At 41.4% G+C, this 16,660-nt stretch overlaps 2 protein-coding genes across 2 annotated transcripts in view; both read left to right on the top strand.

The window, feature by feature from the left end:
- The window catches only part of LOC138017828 (lipopolysaccharide-responsive and beige-like anchor protein), a 72,456-nt gene that overhangs the window by 48,489 nt on the left and 7,307 nt on the right, over positions 1–16,660 (top strand). The window contains exons 35-49 of the mRNA XM_068864815.1: positions 4,570–4,687; positions 5,690–5,792; positions 6,318–6,433; positions 7,413–7,525; positions 7,651–7,794; positions 9,508–9,627; positions 10,859–10,912; positions 11,837–11,935; positions 12,530–12,602; positions 13,021–13,115; positions 14,670–14,759; positions 15,255–15,282; positions 15,543–15,683; positions 15,832–15,879; positions 16,173–16,328. Coding sequence (XP_068720916.1) covers positions 4,570–4,687; positions 5,690–5,792; positions 6,318–6,433; positions 7,413–7,525; positions 7,651–7,794; positions 9,508–9,627; positions 10,859–10,912; positions 11,837–11,935; positions 12,530–12,602; positions 13,021–13,115; positions 14,670–14,759; positions 15,255–15,282; positions 15,543–15,683; positions 15,832–15,879; positions 16,173–16,328 — 1,498 coding nt within the window. The remainder of the gene's footprint in view (positions 1–4,569; positions 4,688–5,689; positions 5,793–6,317; positions 6,434–7,412; positions 7,526–7,650; positions 7,795–9,507; positions 9,628–10,858; positions 10,913–11,836; positions 11,936–12,529; positions 12,603–13,020; positions 13,116–14,669; positions 14,760–15,254; positions 15,283–15,542; positions 15,684–15,831; positions 15,880–16,172; positions 16,329–16,660) is intronic.
- LOC138016327 (protein mab-21-like 2) lies at positions 59–1,138 on the top strand. The gene has a single exon (XM_068863485.1). It carries the CDS (start codon positions 59–61, stop codon positions 1,136–1,138), a length of 1,080 nt encoding a protein of 359 aa, XP_068719586.1.

The following is a 16,660-nucleotide window of genomic DNA, read 5'->3' as shown; positions in this document are numbered from 1 at the left end:
TCAAACAAAGCGTGTGTAGTTCTAGTAGCAGATCGTACTAGTTGATGGGCTTTGCAACATGGCCTTTTTATTTTCCGAGCGCCAAAGTAGTTTGCAGAAGTTCGTGAACACGCGTGTTCATAGTCGTAAAAGCGAGCTCTATGACACCATAACAAACATTTGCAGTGTTGTTGAAGAGGTATTGAAGCATGTTGAAGCACTTGAGCCACGTTTTATATCCTCGCTGAAGCTGGTCGATGGAAGGTACCAAGGTATGAAAGCTTTCTCTCCTCGCAGCTTCGAGGTTCATCTGTATTTGAACCAAATGGGTGTGTTTAATTTCATCGACGAAGCCTGCCCGCCGGGTTGCGCGATGCTGAAGCTTAGCGATGAACGCAAGCGATCTATGTCCCTTTGGACAGAGTTTATAACGGCGTCTGGGTATCTGTCCGCTAGAAAGGTTCGCTCAAGATTCACTTCGTTAGTGAGCGAGGCTATTCGACGTGGAGAACTTCAGAATCAAATTCGTGTCATCGTGGACAATCACTTCGGCGCCAAGCTAGTGGTTCTTGAACGCTACACGGTCGAGCTTGTTCCAGCTTTCCGGTGTGGGTCAATTTGGCCGCAGAATGGATGTTGTTGGCCGAGTCGTGAAACTCTTTGGCCTTCCCAATCGGTAATCGCTAGCATTAAACTACGGGGATTCTCATTACTTGCTCGAGATCCGTATCCTACGGCTAAGGGAGCTGGGTCTGAGGGCGATGCGTGGCTGTTAAACTTCAGTGAAGCAGAGGAAATTCTCTTTTCTACAGCTGGCCGAAGGCTTTGCCTTAGTATGCTTAAAACTCTATACGACACACACCTTGACTTGCCCGGAGAACCTTTAGAATACGTTCACCTAACAATGTTGTTATTACACGAATGCGAGAAGCACCCGAGAGAAACCGAATGGACGGAAGACGTTCTTCTGGATCGAATCAACGGTATTTTGCTGCAGCTCGTGTCTTGTCTGCAATGTCGGAAATGTCCGCATTTCTTTCTTAAAGACGTGGATTTATTTCGCTGTAAGTCGAAACAGATGCTTGATGTCGCGGCAAAACAAGTGTGGAATATAGCACGAGACATAGCTACTAACCCTGGAAGTTTTGACAATCTATAGATTACACGAATTGTGTTACTTACAAGGGTTGCGTCTTGAAGAGGGATTCGTGAAAAGCTGCGAGTTCTCTCCAAGAAATTTTAAGTACGCCAAGTGGCTCCAATCATTGAAGATGTGGCTACATGTTATGAAGGCGAGAAATAACTCAATAATAATATTTTTTAACAAGCATTCGATGGGGAGGAAAACTCCTTCCAACTTTGCAAGAAATATTAGACTGAACTAAAGTAGCTGAACCTATATGTTGGCCCATTTGATAAGTATTTTGGCTACAACGCCCAGAGTACAATCATTGATAAGAGTTTGAAATTGAGAACGTCGTTTATGTCAGTTATACTACTGGCTTAAGTACAACGACTGTTAACAAGAGGCATCGATGCAAATCTAGAAGCTGTCAAAACGACTTCATTCAGTTCATACCGACCTTGGTGCTGAAGAATGATGAAATGTTATCATTGGAGAAATGAATTCTTCGAATAAAATTATGGTATTGGTGGAAATCTGAATGGAAACCGTGACAAATTTGCAACCCTTGACATTTTCTTACCATTGCAAAATGAGTTTTTAGAGCCCTAAGCAGTGAATTAGAATCTCGTGCCTTTGGCAAACCTTAAGGAAATCTCCGACATTGTACCTCGAGAAGCCGCATTCTTGGAGCGAGCATTCTGAAGACACGCATGTAAGTTATTTTCTGGCTGGAAGCATTGCTAGTCAGATCACAGCGACAAAAATCCTGCAAATAATGTTGACTTTAATTGGAAAGAATTAAATTGCTCATTTTCTTCCATGAACACTACGAGGGACTAACTGCTAACTGGCATTCGTGGTAGCGAGTAAATTCTATTCACATCCATTGCTTTCATTTGGTCACAATTCAGAATGGCTATCCAAAGAAAAAAAAATGGTTAATACTTCACAGTTCAATGTCACAGCTTCAACGTTTTGCCTGTGGTCACTAACCAGGCGCTATTCTTCAGTTTTCGTTGGATTAATGATAGCAAAACTTAAAAAAAAAAAAAAAAAAAACCCGTACAATTATGAGGATTTTGTAGGGGAGACGTGCTTCATAACAGGTTCTTTGATGATCAAACTTAAAAATAGCATCCTCAAGAAGAAAAGAGGTAGAGGAACTTGAGGTTTTCACTGCAAAGTACGGCTCAGTAGATTTCATCTGAAAGTTCACATTTGTTCAGTTTTCATTGACATCTTCATAAGCAAGAACTATCTAATGAATGACAAGATCTCTGTATTATTTGTGGAGTCTAAGGTTATCCGACGAAAGATTCATTTTGAGTCAAGGATTAAAAGAATTAAAACTTGCCATTAAAGCTGCCGATCGATAAATCATTGTGCAGAGGAAACATGTTATTTTTTTCAGTTTAATTAAATGGACGATTTTAATTTAGGTTTTTAAAAGGGGACATTTTGTAGCCTGAGGGTCGTTTGTAGAGAGCAGATGTATTAATTTAGTCGGTTTATTAATCCTGTTCTTCAGCGCTTTAGGTGATTTTTTCTTATATAATTCTTTGAGCTTGAATCTTAAGTTGTATGAAAAAGATGAAAAGCTCTCTTTTAGAGAACCGATGAATACGACTCTGTAACGCTGTCCTCTGTTGTTTTTTTCTGCTTTTGTTTAATTAACTGCTTTGTCGCTGACTAGGAAATAGTTCAGTTATCCTTTGCGGCATTATTGTGAAGCGCTGCCATTTTCTTTTCATCTGTTAATGAAGTTGGAAATACAATGAACGAAGATCGACCAACGCAGATACCTCTTACTTCGTCTGGAATGCCACCTTCGTAACATGCAGTTTTTGGAAAAAAGTAGGACAGGTTTCTCGGCATCGAGCCTTGGAAATTTTGTGTTTCTTGCAAAGAGGCATTGAGAGATAGGGTGAAAGAGGAGCCTATTAAGTGATGGGATCCTGTCGGAGAGTAATGATTTTGCCGTCGCGGACAAGAGGTCTGGGGTCCGATCGGGACGTTATAGTTGTCAGATATGTTTAGTTGACTTTTATGGATTTGATTAAGTCTTTGGGAGCTTTCATTCAGAAGGACAACAAATTGAGCGAATATTCTTATCGGAAATTCAGGACTGCCTCCTGCCGGAAAAGGTCCTTTTCCTAGGTTTTACTGGAACGCCACCCGAAATCGTTCAGGTTACTCGACCCAGGCTCCATGGCGAGAATCACGGTTGAAATAAATCGTTCTATTTTGGCGGCCAAAAAAATATTCTTTTTTTTATGTGCTAATTAGCCTCACTAGCCTCGTTTGCATGGACAAAATACAAAAGAAAGGTTGCCTTGAGAGCGAGGCTAGTGAGTCTAATTAGCACGTAAATAAAAGAATACATTTTTGGCCGCCATTTATGCATTCGGTCAATTGTAGAGCTTATTCCGGCCTCTATTCTTGCCTTTTATCGGAAGCTCTCGTACCAGATTGTCAGGCTAGTGAAACCTAAAGGCAATTATCTCAAATTCAAGCCTTTAAAGACCATTTTAACCAAGACTTATGCGCTTTAGATTAGCACTTGTTGTATTCAGATATGTCAGATTGTGATTAGATGCACGCCGATTTCAATAAGGGTCACGAAGTGTCCCCCTGCTCTTCTACCCAACTTCAACATCACTCGTGTCTCGGAATACATACAATAAGTATTTTTACAATGACTGCAAAATTCTCGCGGTCTCATTGGCTAATTTTTATTGTCAATAAGCGGACAGACACATAAATTTATAATTTATGCGATAATGACGCGATATTGCTCGCGTCAGATTGAAGTTTCTCGCATTTTTGTCTCGCGCTTTTCTCGTGTTTTGACTTAATTTTTACCCCTCTGCCTTTTTGTTATTGTAAAAACAAATTGATGTCAGTTTTTCATGCGTCTGTCGTGGATCCACAGCTTCTTTGACAATATTATGACGAAATTCATGATCAATAACAGTACAGACGCATGAAAAACTGACATCAATTTACGTCACAAAGTAGTATTCTCTGATTAGTTCATTGCACTCTCGCCATAAATGGCTTTGAATGAGATCCTTGCTTGCCCCTGGCCCACGTATCTACACAGTTGTATGCTTCGATTTGGATAGTTAAAGCGAAATCCTTAACTCACGCAACGGCCCAAAAAGTTCTAGTCCGCCGTAAACTTAGTCACACAATATTACGAATGATAACGCTACGGGTGGAGAAACAAATGGTTTTGTGGTTCAGTTTGTTTTCAAAGGCTGTTTTTTTTGGTGACGCAAACATGAGGCGAAAGCAGCTTACGCAGGCGCATCAGCTTGTCTTTCAGTCGCGTCGTTACTGAAAACCTTGTGGAATGCCTTGAGAATTCAGATGCAAGTTCCTTCTTCTAACGATTCTCTGGGTCCTTTCCAAACAGCGTTTTCTTGTCAAACGCTAACCTTAAATTATAACTTTTACTGTAGATCCTGATGTACATGGACGGGCTGCACGGCAAATGGCCTTTGGATGCCATAAAAGCAGTATTTTCCCGACGGTATCTGTTGCAGAACTGCGCGCTTGAGCTGTATACATCAGCTGGAAGTAAGTGGTGCACTCCAAGCGGAAGTAAGCGATATTGAGTCTGACCATTAGGGAATGTTTGTGACGTCATTGTTGTTGGTTTTTTTTTTTTTTTTCGCACTTTGTCTGATTCATGACCATACGAATATGCCCATAGGAGGCGCCGTGTTACGAGCGAAAAGTTCAAAGAACAGCGCACTATTGGCCTTCAAAAAACCGACGAAGTATGGGCCATACGTTCTTTAAAATTACCAAAAAATGAAAGGAACTGTCTGCAAAGGTTGCTTTGATTAGCTTTTGTGATAAATGTGCCAGTCATTTCCTTTTTTGGCTTTCTAAACTAATTTCAGTAGCTGTGACATTTGAATAGCAAACACAATGCTTTTAAAGAGATATCTTCCACACGTGTACATTAAGTGGCTCCCCTTTGCCCACCTTGGTGTGTTATTTCTTGTGCTATCGGGATTTTTAAGACTTTTTAATATAAACCGTAAGTTTCACGAGTGTCTAGATTAGTCAAATTCGACTGCAGATTCTACCTCATTTTTGAGCATGCGCACTTGCAAAACTCTACCTCCAAACCTGATGCGCATGCTCCGAACTGAAAACATGATCGAGTTTTAGTGTGAACAAGACAAAAAGGAGACCTTTAAAAACGATGATGTCAGGGCTTGGGAAGCGTATTAGTGTGTATAGGTAAAGACGAAAGGAAAAAGGTCATGTGAATGAAAATTAAAAAAATACTGCTTCGTTTTCGTCGAGATGAAAATGAAGAATTTTGGAAACGCATCACTGTGAATGGGGTCTGAAGGTTGGCGATTTTAGAGAACAAGAGCTTGCTCGCAAGTTCTGAGCATACGAACTTGAGCAAAAGTCGACCTCTTAATCCAGTACGCGTGCTCGAACTGAAAAGGTGCATTCCTTGTCCTCGTCCTACATTTTTAACTGTCGCCATAATTTTGAAGAGGATATTTTTCGGAATCTAAGTGAAAGTATTCTAATACTGTCCACTTAATTTTTCAGCTTCAGTTATGCTCAAGTTCGCCGATCAACAAACTGTAAGAAAAGTTGTGCGAGCCCTGCCACCTGTTGGAATCGGTGCATATTATGGTATACCTCAAACCAGGTCGGTTTGTTGAAGTCATTTTGTTGGTCCATCATGTAGATGCAACTAAACTTGATTCACGCTTGTGATAGCAGCGCAATGCACTGATTCCAAATGCAAGGAAATACATGTGTGAATGCAAATCAAACTGCTCAGTGCTGGCAACGACGTGAAAAAAGTGGGAAGCAAATATTCTCTTGCAGCAGGCCTTTTCCGAGTTCAGAGTTCATGTCTGCCTCCTCTTCAAAGCGAGTCTAAGTGCGAAGTTTTTGTGATGGTAAATAGTCCTACTTTACATATGAATGAGGAAAACTTCACACTTCGAAGCAACCGCGCTTGACTTTTAAGACCGGCTGACATCAGCCTCGACTGCCATCTTGTTATGGGCAATGTCACAGCGGGTATATCGTCCGAAATTACATTTTCCGTTTAAATTAGCGTGATACCATTCTTTTAAACAAATACAAACTTATCTTCACGTTCGTTTTCGTTTTTTAATTTTCTTCTCCTTACCAACTCATTTTGATTGTGTACTTTGATTTCTAGGGCGGCGTCGTTATATTCTCCTCGACAATTGTTTCAAAAGTCCACCATGACCCAACGTTGGCAGAAAGGAGAAGTTTCTAATTTTCAGTACCTCATGTTTCTGAACACCATCGCCGGTAAGTATTACCACTTTCTGGTTTCTGGTTCCGCTAAGCAAGAAATCGTAGCTTTAAATGCCAACCCGACCAGATAAGAACTTGTGCGTTAATTGAATAAACTGGTCCGCTTGATTTAGCGGCCTGGGGCAGGTTGCTCGAAGCCTGGTTAGCGCTAACCGTTGGTTACGAGGTATCAAAACCTATAGGTTTCCATGGTAGTTAACGCTGATTAGCGCTAACCACGCTTAGAGCAACCCAGGCCAGGAAGGCCGTTAACTTAAAAATATGGAAAAAAATCAAGAAAATAAAGATTGTTGTTGTTCAGCCAGTAAATAGGAGTTCATATCTTCATAAGTACATAGATGGGTTTGTGAGCCAGCAGTGCACGACGTGCTCTTCTCCCCAACTTCAATATCACTCGTGTCTAGAAATACAGACATTTAACGCCATAAAGTGTCGCCCAAACTCAGATAAACAGCTGCATTTTCCCTTAGATTAAAAAATGCCAAGCACAAGGTTGCCTTGATGTTTGAAGTAGGTAGCAAATGCTCAGACTTCAGGTGACACTTCGTGTTGGATATCAAAATTTGTCATACATATAAAACCGTGCATTTCCGGACGAAAGTGCCAACACAGTAATAGATAAGGTTGCCCTTAGAACGACATTTTGTGAGCTTCAAAACCTAGATGGGCACGTTTATCCAATCCAGTAGGTTAATTTTTACAGAGACCGGGTACAAACGTGCGGCCCATTGAGCACGGTAATATATCCCCATCAAGCCCATTGTTTGTGATGCTCGAGGTCTAAGATATGACCTTTAATTGGTTTTTTGTCGTGTTTAAGACCTCGGCCCAATGCAAAAACGCAGAAAGGCACCTCGTTACTAAGTATCTCCGTTCGCTTCATTTTCTCTTCTGTCCACACGAATGAGGGATACACTGAAATCTACGTTGCAAGGAAAGCTTCTTTATCATACTGACGTTTCTTGTGCTACAGGTCGGTCATTCTGCGACTTGAATCAATATCCAGTGTTTCCGTGGGTTTTGACCAACTTTGAGGCTGACTCGCTGGATTTGACTGATCCCAAAATCTATAGAGACCTCTCCAAGGTAATTGAATGATATAAAAGAAATTGTGTTCGGGTGTTTTGAGATTATAACGTATTGCATTACTCTGGAGTTCTTTAAGGGTGAATTTTGTTCGCTAAAACTTCGAACTGATTTTTTTTCCATAGCCCATCGGTGCATTAAACCCCACAAGACATGCGCAGTTCGTCGAACGTTACGCATCATGGGATGAAAATGACGACATTCCTCCTTTTCATTATGGTACTCACTACTCTACATGTGGTTTCACGCTGGCCTGGATGATTCGGGTGGTAAGTTGCCATTTTAACTCGTTCAGTTGACTGTGATGAGTTTTCAGGGAAGTTTAACCAGGAACGGACACTGGCGAGAAAAAATATAAGTTCTCGTTACCGTAATCATTTCGCAATGAAGTTTTCAAGGATGAAAATTAAGCGGCAATTATCCAGGAATTCGAGTGGAATGAACGCCGTGGAAATTTAAAAGAAAATTGGAAGTTTATTGTCCGGTATTAACGTCCTCCACATAACCTAAAGTGGTCATTTCCTGCCGTTGTTGAGGAGAAATATTCCAAAATTTTAAACACGTACGGGGCGACGTGCAGAACTATTGTTCTCGCCTGTTAAAACTAAGACCCTATGACGCTACTTTTTCCCCCGTTTTTTAACTTGTCGTTTAAATATCTATAGTGTCTGGAGTGTATCGACGCGTTTTAGCGGGCCTTTCATTTATACGCAAAATATTTTGACCGAGCCAGTCGGCTCCTGGTAACTAATACCTCAAAGAAGGCAAGAATGTAACAGATCAATTTCGATATATTAAAATTCAGCCCGAAACAAAAGGTATCATCTCGAGGCTCTGGGGAATAAACTCATACAAATCCTTAAATATATTCCCCACAGCCTCCAGATGATGTCTTTTGTTTCGGACTGAATTTTAGTATCTCGAAATTGGTCTATTTCATTCTGAATTGGTTGTGACTCGAATGGATTTTCCAAAATAAGGTGAGCCACTTAGTTTTGTGTATATCAATAAGGTGCCAAACGATCTTACTCAAGTTTTACTATGGTGTCACCCCAACAATTTATGAAAGCTAACCATTTCGAGTCAGCACTTAACCCTAATCACTAGAGATCAGTGCCTAACCCAGCACTGATTCTCTGCCTAAACAGAGTGTTGATTATCAACCAAAGCGGGTTAACACTGAGGTTATCAGGTATCGCCACGTAACGTCAACAAATGTTCCACCTGTATATGAGTCACGAAGTGTCTCTCCTTATTCTGGAGGATCCATTTAAGTCATAACCATTCTGAACCGTCAGAACATTCACTGGCATCCGAAGGCTAACTATCGTCCGACATTTCTATAAAAGACTTTTAGCTTTTCTCTGTGATGAAAGTGCTCCGATTTCAGAATGTCAACTACAGGACTTCAAACCAAAGGTTTCAAACTATTTGCTCGATATAAGAATTTCTATCGAGCTAAACATCACATGAAACGTCTTGGACAACAACGTATTTACCTATTTTATTGTCCGAGCTCTCTCAAGTCTCGGATGTAGCCCAGTTCCGGGTAAAAAAAAAAGGTAAGTCTCTGTTACGAGCCTGAAGGCCCATTTTAGGCCGGCGCTTATCTCCGGTTTCCGTAGCATGAAGCGACTAGGAGTATTTATGCTCCCCCTTGGATGGGATGCTAGTCCATCGCAGGGTTACCCCCAGCGTTACGCCGGTACTCGTTTATACACCTGGGTGGAGAGAGGCACCGTGAGAGTAAAGAACACAACACAATGTCCCCGGCCAGGCCCCGAACCCGGACAACTCGATCCGGAGTCGAGCACACTAACCATGAGGCCATCGCGCCTCCCAGTTCCGGGTAAAACATACGAACTTGTTATCAGAAAACCACAGATCCAAGAAAGTCGAGTCCTTATCGATTCGCTGATGGTCACTATTCCGGCATTACCTAACTTTGAATTTGTTGACTTGCCTTGTTTTGTTTGCAACAGGAACCGTTCGCCACCCAGTTCTTGAATCTCCAAGGCGGAAAATTCGACCATCCAGGGAGGACATTCTGTTCCATTATTCGCTCGTGGCAGAATTGTCAGAGGGACACATCAGATGTCAAGGTGCGATGGTGCTTTTTGTAGTTCTTTCAAGTTAACGTTAACCAGATTTGGACTCTTTAAGGCCTGGCCAAACGCTCGCAACATTTCAACACAACATCTGGCAACATTGTTGGGTAATGGTAATGAATTTATATAGGGCATTTTCTATTATCATATTCAAATGCGCTTTACAAGCAAGTAATCTATGAGTGAGATCGGACATCAGCATATACAGGCGCCGCTGGCAGCCGCTATTAGTCCATCAACGATCTCACCCAACATGTTGCATACGTTTGGCCACCCTGTTGCGATATGTTGCAACATGTTGGATGATGTTGGCTCAAATTTGAAAACGGTCAAATTTTTCGTGCAACATTTTGAATGTTGCATGATGTTGTACTCGTTTGGCCACGTTCATGCAACATTGTTGCGTTAAGGCATAGGCGTTAGGTCCACTTCTTGCGCGCCAGGGGCTTGGGGCACATGAACATTGACATGTTGCGTTGAAAATGCTGGAATTGTTGCAGGCGTTTGGCTACCCCTTTCAACACATGTCGCAACATCATGCAGCAAGGTTGCAAGATGTTGGGTTGAAATGCTGCGAGCGTTTGGCCAGGCCTTAATATTCTTGGGCAGGGGTTTTGCTCAAGTTTTCGATCATGTCAGATGAAAGATGAAAACACCTACAATAGAGTTCCATATCCGCAATGGTCAAGGCGGCTTTAAATGCAAAGCGCTTCACTTCCGGATTTCGTTCGTCATGTCAAATCCAAAAGAGGAATGTTTATCAGTATTATAAGTCCACTTCCATTTTACGTGCGCTATGAAGCCAAGGTAAAAATGTTTTGCGCCTAAAATCATATTCTTGGATTTCACATGACGTCACGGCCGCCATGTTGGTGTCCCCAAACAATGAAATGGTGGCCATGTTGGTGTCCCCATCCAATCCTCCGGGAATTGAAAGCTATTATTATGCTAACGTCTTCTTTTGTTTTCGTTGAAAAACATGGCTGTTGATCACGTGAGTGAAACCCAAGAATTGGTGTTTTTGAAAATCTACAAGCCCTTGAAAGTGTTCGTTAATTTATTTTGTTCTTAAAGTTTGTAAATTGTCCTAACTGACAGGTATGCTTTTACATTAAAAAAACAGGAAAATGTGCTTTTGGTGTGAAAAATTCCTTTATTGCCGTGTATATTATATAGTAGATATTACGAACTAATTACTAATTACTAGGGCTATCTTTTGTTGCAGGAACTCATCCCAGAACTGTTCTATCTTCCAGAGATGTTTCTAAACTCCAATAATGTAAGACTGCATTTGTTTCCCTATTGTCTGGTTTATTAATCGACATATGTACCATAACGAGTAACTTTAAGTCCACGGAAAGGTTACAGCTGGCATCGGATTGGGGTACTAATCAAAGAGATTACGTTTACTATCACGATCGTGGGGTTTAATCCAAAATTCGCTGTGAATAGCACATAGAAACGAATGAACGTGAATTGTTCGAGGAACAGTGAACTCTCTTGATTGTAGTCCTAACACTCAGCTCATGCTATAGCTTTTTTATGACTGAATTGTGCTGAAGGAAAAGGAAAGTGTATAAATCAGAATCGAATTCCAAAATCGTTTGGAAACTGAACTTATTTTGATCAGTAAATAAACTGCAACTTAAGTTTCTAGTGATCCATGATTAGCTTAATGGGGCCTTGAAAAGCTGCGTCCTGTTTTGTATAATGCGATCCTTTTTGATTGAGTATAGAAAGAAGCGACTACGTGGCCTTCAGTTCATGGCTACCATTGGAAGCTGGATAAAAAATTTGTCGCTAAGTTCTAAACCAATCAGAGGAAAGAACAATTGTGACTCGCTCGCTCGCGTTTTCCCGCGCTTAAAGCCTGTTGCATGTACTTATTTAGCGTCGTGATTGGCTCATTTGAGTGTCGGTGTCTGTTGTTATTGGTTAAAATCATTATTTTGCTCTCGGTTTTACGACACTGTCAGACTACACTCTGGCAATCAGCCAATCAGATTAGAGGATTTGAAATTCTGGCCAGCTGAGATGGTTTAGAAAAAAAAGAACTATCAGAATCTTTCTTTACAACTGGATCTGAGCCAAAGCTTTAAATCGTGCAAAACGGTTTACGTTTTTCAAAACTACGTCGTTTTTCAAGCTCATTGTATTAATAAAATGAAATGCAATGTTTTTGATGGCAACTCTTTGCTTTTAGTTCACGTTTGGCATTGACGATGATGGAGTAGTTATTGATGACGTAGAACTTCCGAAATGGGCGTCAACCCCTGAAGAGTTTGTAATGCTTCACAGAGCGGTAAGTTCCCCTTCCTTGAACTATCTTCTCATCCCAAAAACTCTTATATTTCGTGTTCGTAATGAAAAGCTTAGAGAGATTCAGTTTGGCGTTTTCGGCAAAAAAGCACGGCCAAAAAAATTGCTGTTGACCAAAAATCGATGAAACTTATCCCATTAGAGGTAAATTATTCCCTGTTAATCAGCAATCGAGCAAGTTTTGGAAAAACGATGTGCAGTAAAATAGGACATTTTTTGTTATTTTATGACAAAAAGCAGCCTACGGTTTCCCGTCTAATGAGCCCTTTAACGTAACACGCAAAGGCTTGTAATGTCGCAATCTGATTGGCTAATTTGCCGTTGTCCATAGGAGTCTAGGCAACGCTGCTCGTGTCAATTTGTCACGCAAAATTTGCCACTGTTATCACGAATATCGTTGTCGATAAGAGTACAGACAACGCTGAACCACTTTTAATTGATTTGTTAATCATTCCTATTTTCTCCATTTTATTGTCTGCAGTTTATATCTGTTTTTTTATCTTTCAAGACCCTGTACGAAAGGAACATTTTAAGATTGCAACCTAAGATTAACGTCACTTTGAACTTTATATTATAGGCTTTGGAATCAAAATACGTTTCAGCTCATCTACACGAGTGGATCGACCTAATATTTGGATTTAAGCAGAAAGGTACAGTCCATAAAATCGACTTTCAAATTTCCCTTTCCTACTATTTTCTTAGTACTTGAGAAGTCCAATAGCAAGTCATTCTCGGTTGCTGCAGAAAATCAAGTGGATTGAAAGCCGTGATCATGATAGGTTTTGAAATTTGCATCTGACTGGTCAAAAGGCCCCGTAACAGGAGCCGTCGACCAAGATCGTGCCAAGTTTCATCTGCCACGGTACCTTGCTTCAATTCGCGCTGAACAGAACATGTTAAAATTCATGCACGTCTGGGCTCTTGACTGTAAGTGTGTTTCCATCCAGCTATGTCTCCAGTCACTGCGAGGCAGGCTCAAAATCGTTTACTTGATTTATCCATCAAGCATTGGACAACGCGTTTTCGCGCTTTACTCACCATTGACTCGACTTCCCCTTTCAATTTAAGGTCCGGAGGCTGTGAAAGCAACCAACGTGTTTTTCCATCTCACGTACGAGGGCAGTGTAGATTTGGATTCTATAGCTGATCCTGTTATGAGAGAGGTGAATAGTCTAAGGGCGAATTTTTATCATTTCAGAGAAGATCATCACACGGTTCTTTTAATTGTGTTTCTCCTTTATTTTTCATCAGCCTACCTGGCATTCATTCCAATAGGAAGCGGAAGAAGGAATTTCTTGCGCGCCTTTCGAGTTCCCGAGCGTCCTCGCGTTCGCGCGAACGAATTCCGCCTTCCCACTTACCTTTAAAACGCGAGCACGCAAGCGAGTTTCCCATAAACTATTGTAGTCTTCGCTTTGTGTGTTTACTGAAACAATTGTTCCAAAAGCTTGCGTTGGTTTGTTAGCCACGACCAATTACTTATCCAGCAAGGGCGAATGGAATAAGTGTTCGATAAAACTCGTCTTTTTTCGTCCTGCTCGTCATTGTTGTGAATGAAACGTAGTTTCCCACCGATAAATTGTCTGGTAAGCCATAAGCGTTCTCAGGACCCTATGACTACTAGGCGTGTACAACTTCATTTTATTTGTGGAACGGCGTTTTACAGACCGAGTTATTTTTAAATTGATTTTCCCACGAAACCAGGCCTTTCCAGCTAATCGCAATTATTACCCGTGGGATTGAGAATAGTCACTCATGGAAGCCAAATCTTATTTAAGAACTCGTCTAAAATAGCTTGATCTGTGAAAATCCCGTTACAAAGACCTAGTATTGGCTCCTGGCGCTCTCTATTCAGCCGAAATTACCAAACATTTCGGTTAGACGTCAAATAGAATGGTCCTTTTCGCTTCGGTCCGACTAGAATGTTTGGGACTACGTTTGAAAATTTACCGGTGCGACCAATCGGATCGCTGACTTAATTGTCGTTTTCATTGTGTCCTGCAAACGATGCGCTGACATGCATGATTCTCCCTTATTGGCGCGAAACTTATGCGAACGTGCGGTGGCCTTGGTCGGAATGTACTTGTCTGTCATTGAGCGTTTTCACTCACGTGATCAATAGCCATATTGGATTACCGAAACAAAAGAAAGTATTTGCATACAAATAGAGTTCAGTTCCCGGAGGATTTGTTTGGTACACCATCATGGCCGCCATTCCTTTGTTTTGGAACACCAACATGGCCGCCGTGACGTCATGTGAAAACGCTCTATGTTTATGTCAAATTTGCGAGATTTCAAAACGGACTTTTTGTTAACCCTTTCAGCCCCGATAGTGCCAAATGGCACTTATTGATTTTACTCTGTCTAACGCCGGACGATTTTACTCGTCAATGGGGAGCCCCTCGGGGCTTAAAGGGTTAAATGGAAAACAAACCATATTTGCCGGACTCATTTTCCGCAAGAGGTAATGGGAATCTAATTGAATAGCGACCAATACAGTGTACCTTGTTGTTACTGACAGTTACTCAGCCTGACTGCAAATAGACCATTTGCAAATTATCACGGCTGGACTGGATCTAGCATGAAATAGAGACTAATGCGGGCAAATTAGTTTGTGTCTGAAAAGATTTGCCTGCATTAGCCTCCATTTCATGCTAGCTCCAGTCCAGCCGTGTGAATTCGAAAATGGTCTATTCACGGATTCTTTGTTATCCCAGGCTGTGGAGCAACAAATCAAAAGCTTTGGTCAAACGCCATCTCAACTTCTTCACGATCCGCATGTTCCAAGATTACTTCCGGAGATTCAGGTAAAGCAACAGTGTTTCGAAAACATTCCGTCAAATTTCCTGTCTCGAAATTTGAAGCACAGTGGGAAAGAAATGAGAATCCAGTCGTTTCCTTAAAGAAGCTAAATTTGAAGCTGCTCAGGCTTTTCTCTGCCTTTCTTGACAGCGCTTTTTCATTGTTATAAAAAATATCAAAACCATTTTTCTAATGAGAAAAACGTTAATTACGCCTCAATTTTAACTGACATGATATATGTGCACCCTCGTCCTCCTTTTCCGGGTTTTAGATGTATTTGTGGCAGTTTCATGAACATGCGTGAAAAAAGAAGAAACTTTGCTTGCCAACTCTTTGTCCTTGCGGGTTCCGGAACGAAGCCCATGTTCACCACAGCTGCTTAAGCGATGAGAAGTGCGTAATGATTGTCCCTGCGTGGCCCGGCATTACATAATCATCAGGGGGTCCACTGCATTGTTTCTTTTAATGACTTACATGTTCTTGTTTTCCTTTTTCTCCAGAATAATGAAGAAGAGGAGCCATTTAAAAGTAAGAGGATGCTTTTTGTTTTAATATATAGGGACCAGGGTTGGCGCAGTAGTGATAGCACTCGCCCGCCACCAAGGTGGTCGGAGTTCGATTCCTGGACTTAACGTAATTTATTGCTTGAGTTCGTTGGTTCTCAACTCTGCTGCGATAGGCAACCTGCTAGAAAACCTCTAAAGTGAAGGGTAGCGTTTTTGCAAACCGTTTGACATGCCGTCTGACCTCCTCTCCTTTATGTGTGCATTATGTATTGTTTTCTATAGGTGTATTTCTCACTTTCAAAGTGACACCGGATGTGCCAGTGACTCACGTAGCAGCGAACACGGACTCCACCGTCCCCTCCCCTGCAGTAGTGACCATAAGTTGCAATCAGTGCTTCTCGGTCAATAAATGGTTTTTGTCAGGTAAGAGAGGAACGGAGGCTGTGAATCATTGACGTGCTGGTACGTGAAGATATTTTTATACAACTTAAGGCGCTTACTGTTTATGTCTAAAAAAAGCTCTGACATTCCATTTACTGAAGTTTGATGAAACGTGTTTGAATGTCCGTAGGGAATACGAATCTTCGAGAGGTTCAAGTTGAACAAGACCCTATGTTAGGTAAGTCATTATATTCCGAAGCAACAATCGACGATCTTCCGTTCACAGGTTAACGTGAAGTGACTTTCATGTTTCCGGTTCGCCGGAGCGAGAGCTTTTTAGTAACTTTGTTGCCAAGGGTACTGTAGGTTACCTAGAGTTTCCTCTGGACTTTAATTACGAAGGTTTTGTTTGTTGTGAAGCTATGTTGTTTACTCCGCACACAGCTTTTTTTTAACTGGCAAGATAATGCATCCCTCTTTGTGCAATTATTGTTTCAAAATTCGTGACTTTTGTATTGATTACTCTTTCAGCCACAACAGCGGGCAGAAACAAGCGGCAGCTTGGTGAACCTCTAGACCAATCTGTTACACCAAGCGCCTGTTGTTTCGCGGTGACCGCTGACAATAAGTACATCATGGCTTGCGGTTATTGGGACAACAGCTTCAAGTGTTTTTCGGCCGACAGCGGTAAGAGTGACAAGGGTATTGTACATTGTTATAGAGCGGTTTTCAAATGAGTGTCGTAAAACCAAAACCAAAGTAATTACTTTGGCCAATCAAAAAGGACGGAGACAATCCAGTAAACCAATTAAAACTCGAAGTAATTACACGTAGCCGACACAAAGCGCGGGAAAATTTGCACACGCGAGCCACGATTGGTTTTGGTTTCACTTCTGATTGGTTGAAAAAATGGCGCGAGAACTTTGAACCAATCACTGAGTGAAGTAATCATAAACCAAAGTAATTCACTAATTACTTTCGACACTCAATTGAAAACCACTCTAACTGAAAACATCAAC

The sequence above is a fragment of the Montipora capricornis genome, chromosome 9, assembly GCF_036669925.1.
Source record: "Montipora capricornis isolate CH-2021 chromosome 9, ASM3666992v2, whole genome shotgun sequence".
Taxonomy (NCBI): domain Eukaryota; kingdom Metazoa; phylum Cnidaria; class Anthozoa; order Scleractinia; family Acroporidae; genus Montipora; species Montipora capricornis.
Note: the sequence above shows the minus strand (reverse complement) of the source record. Positions and strands in the feature narration are given on the sequence as shown.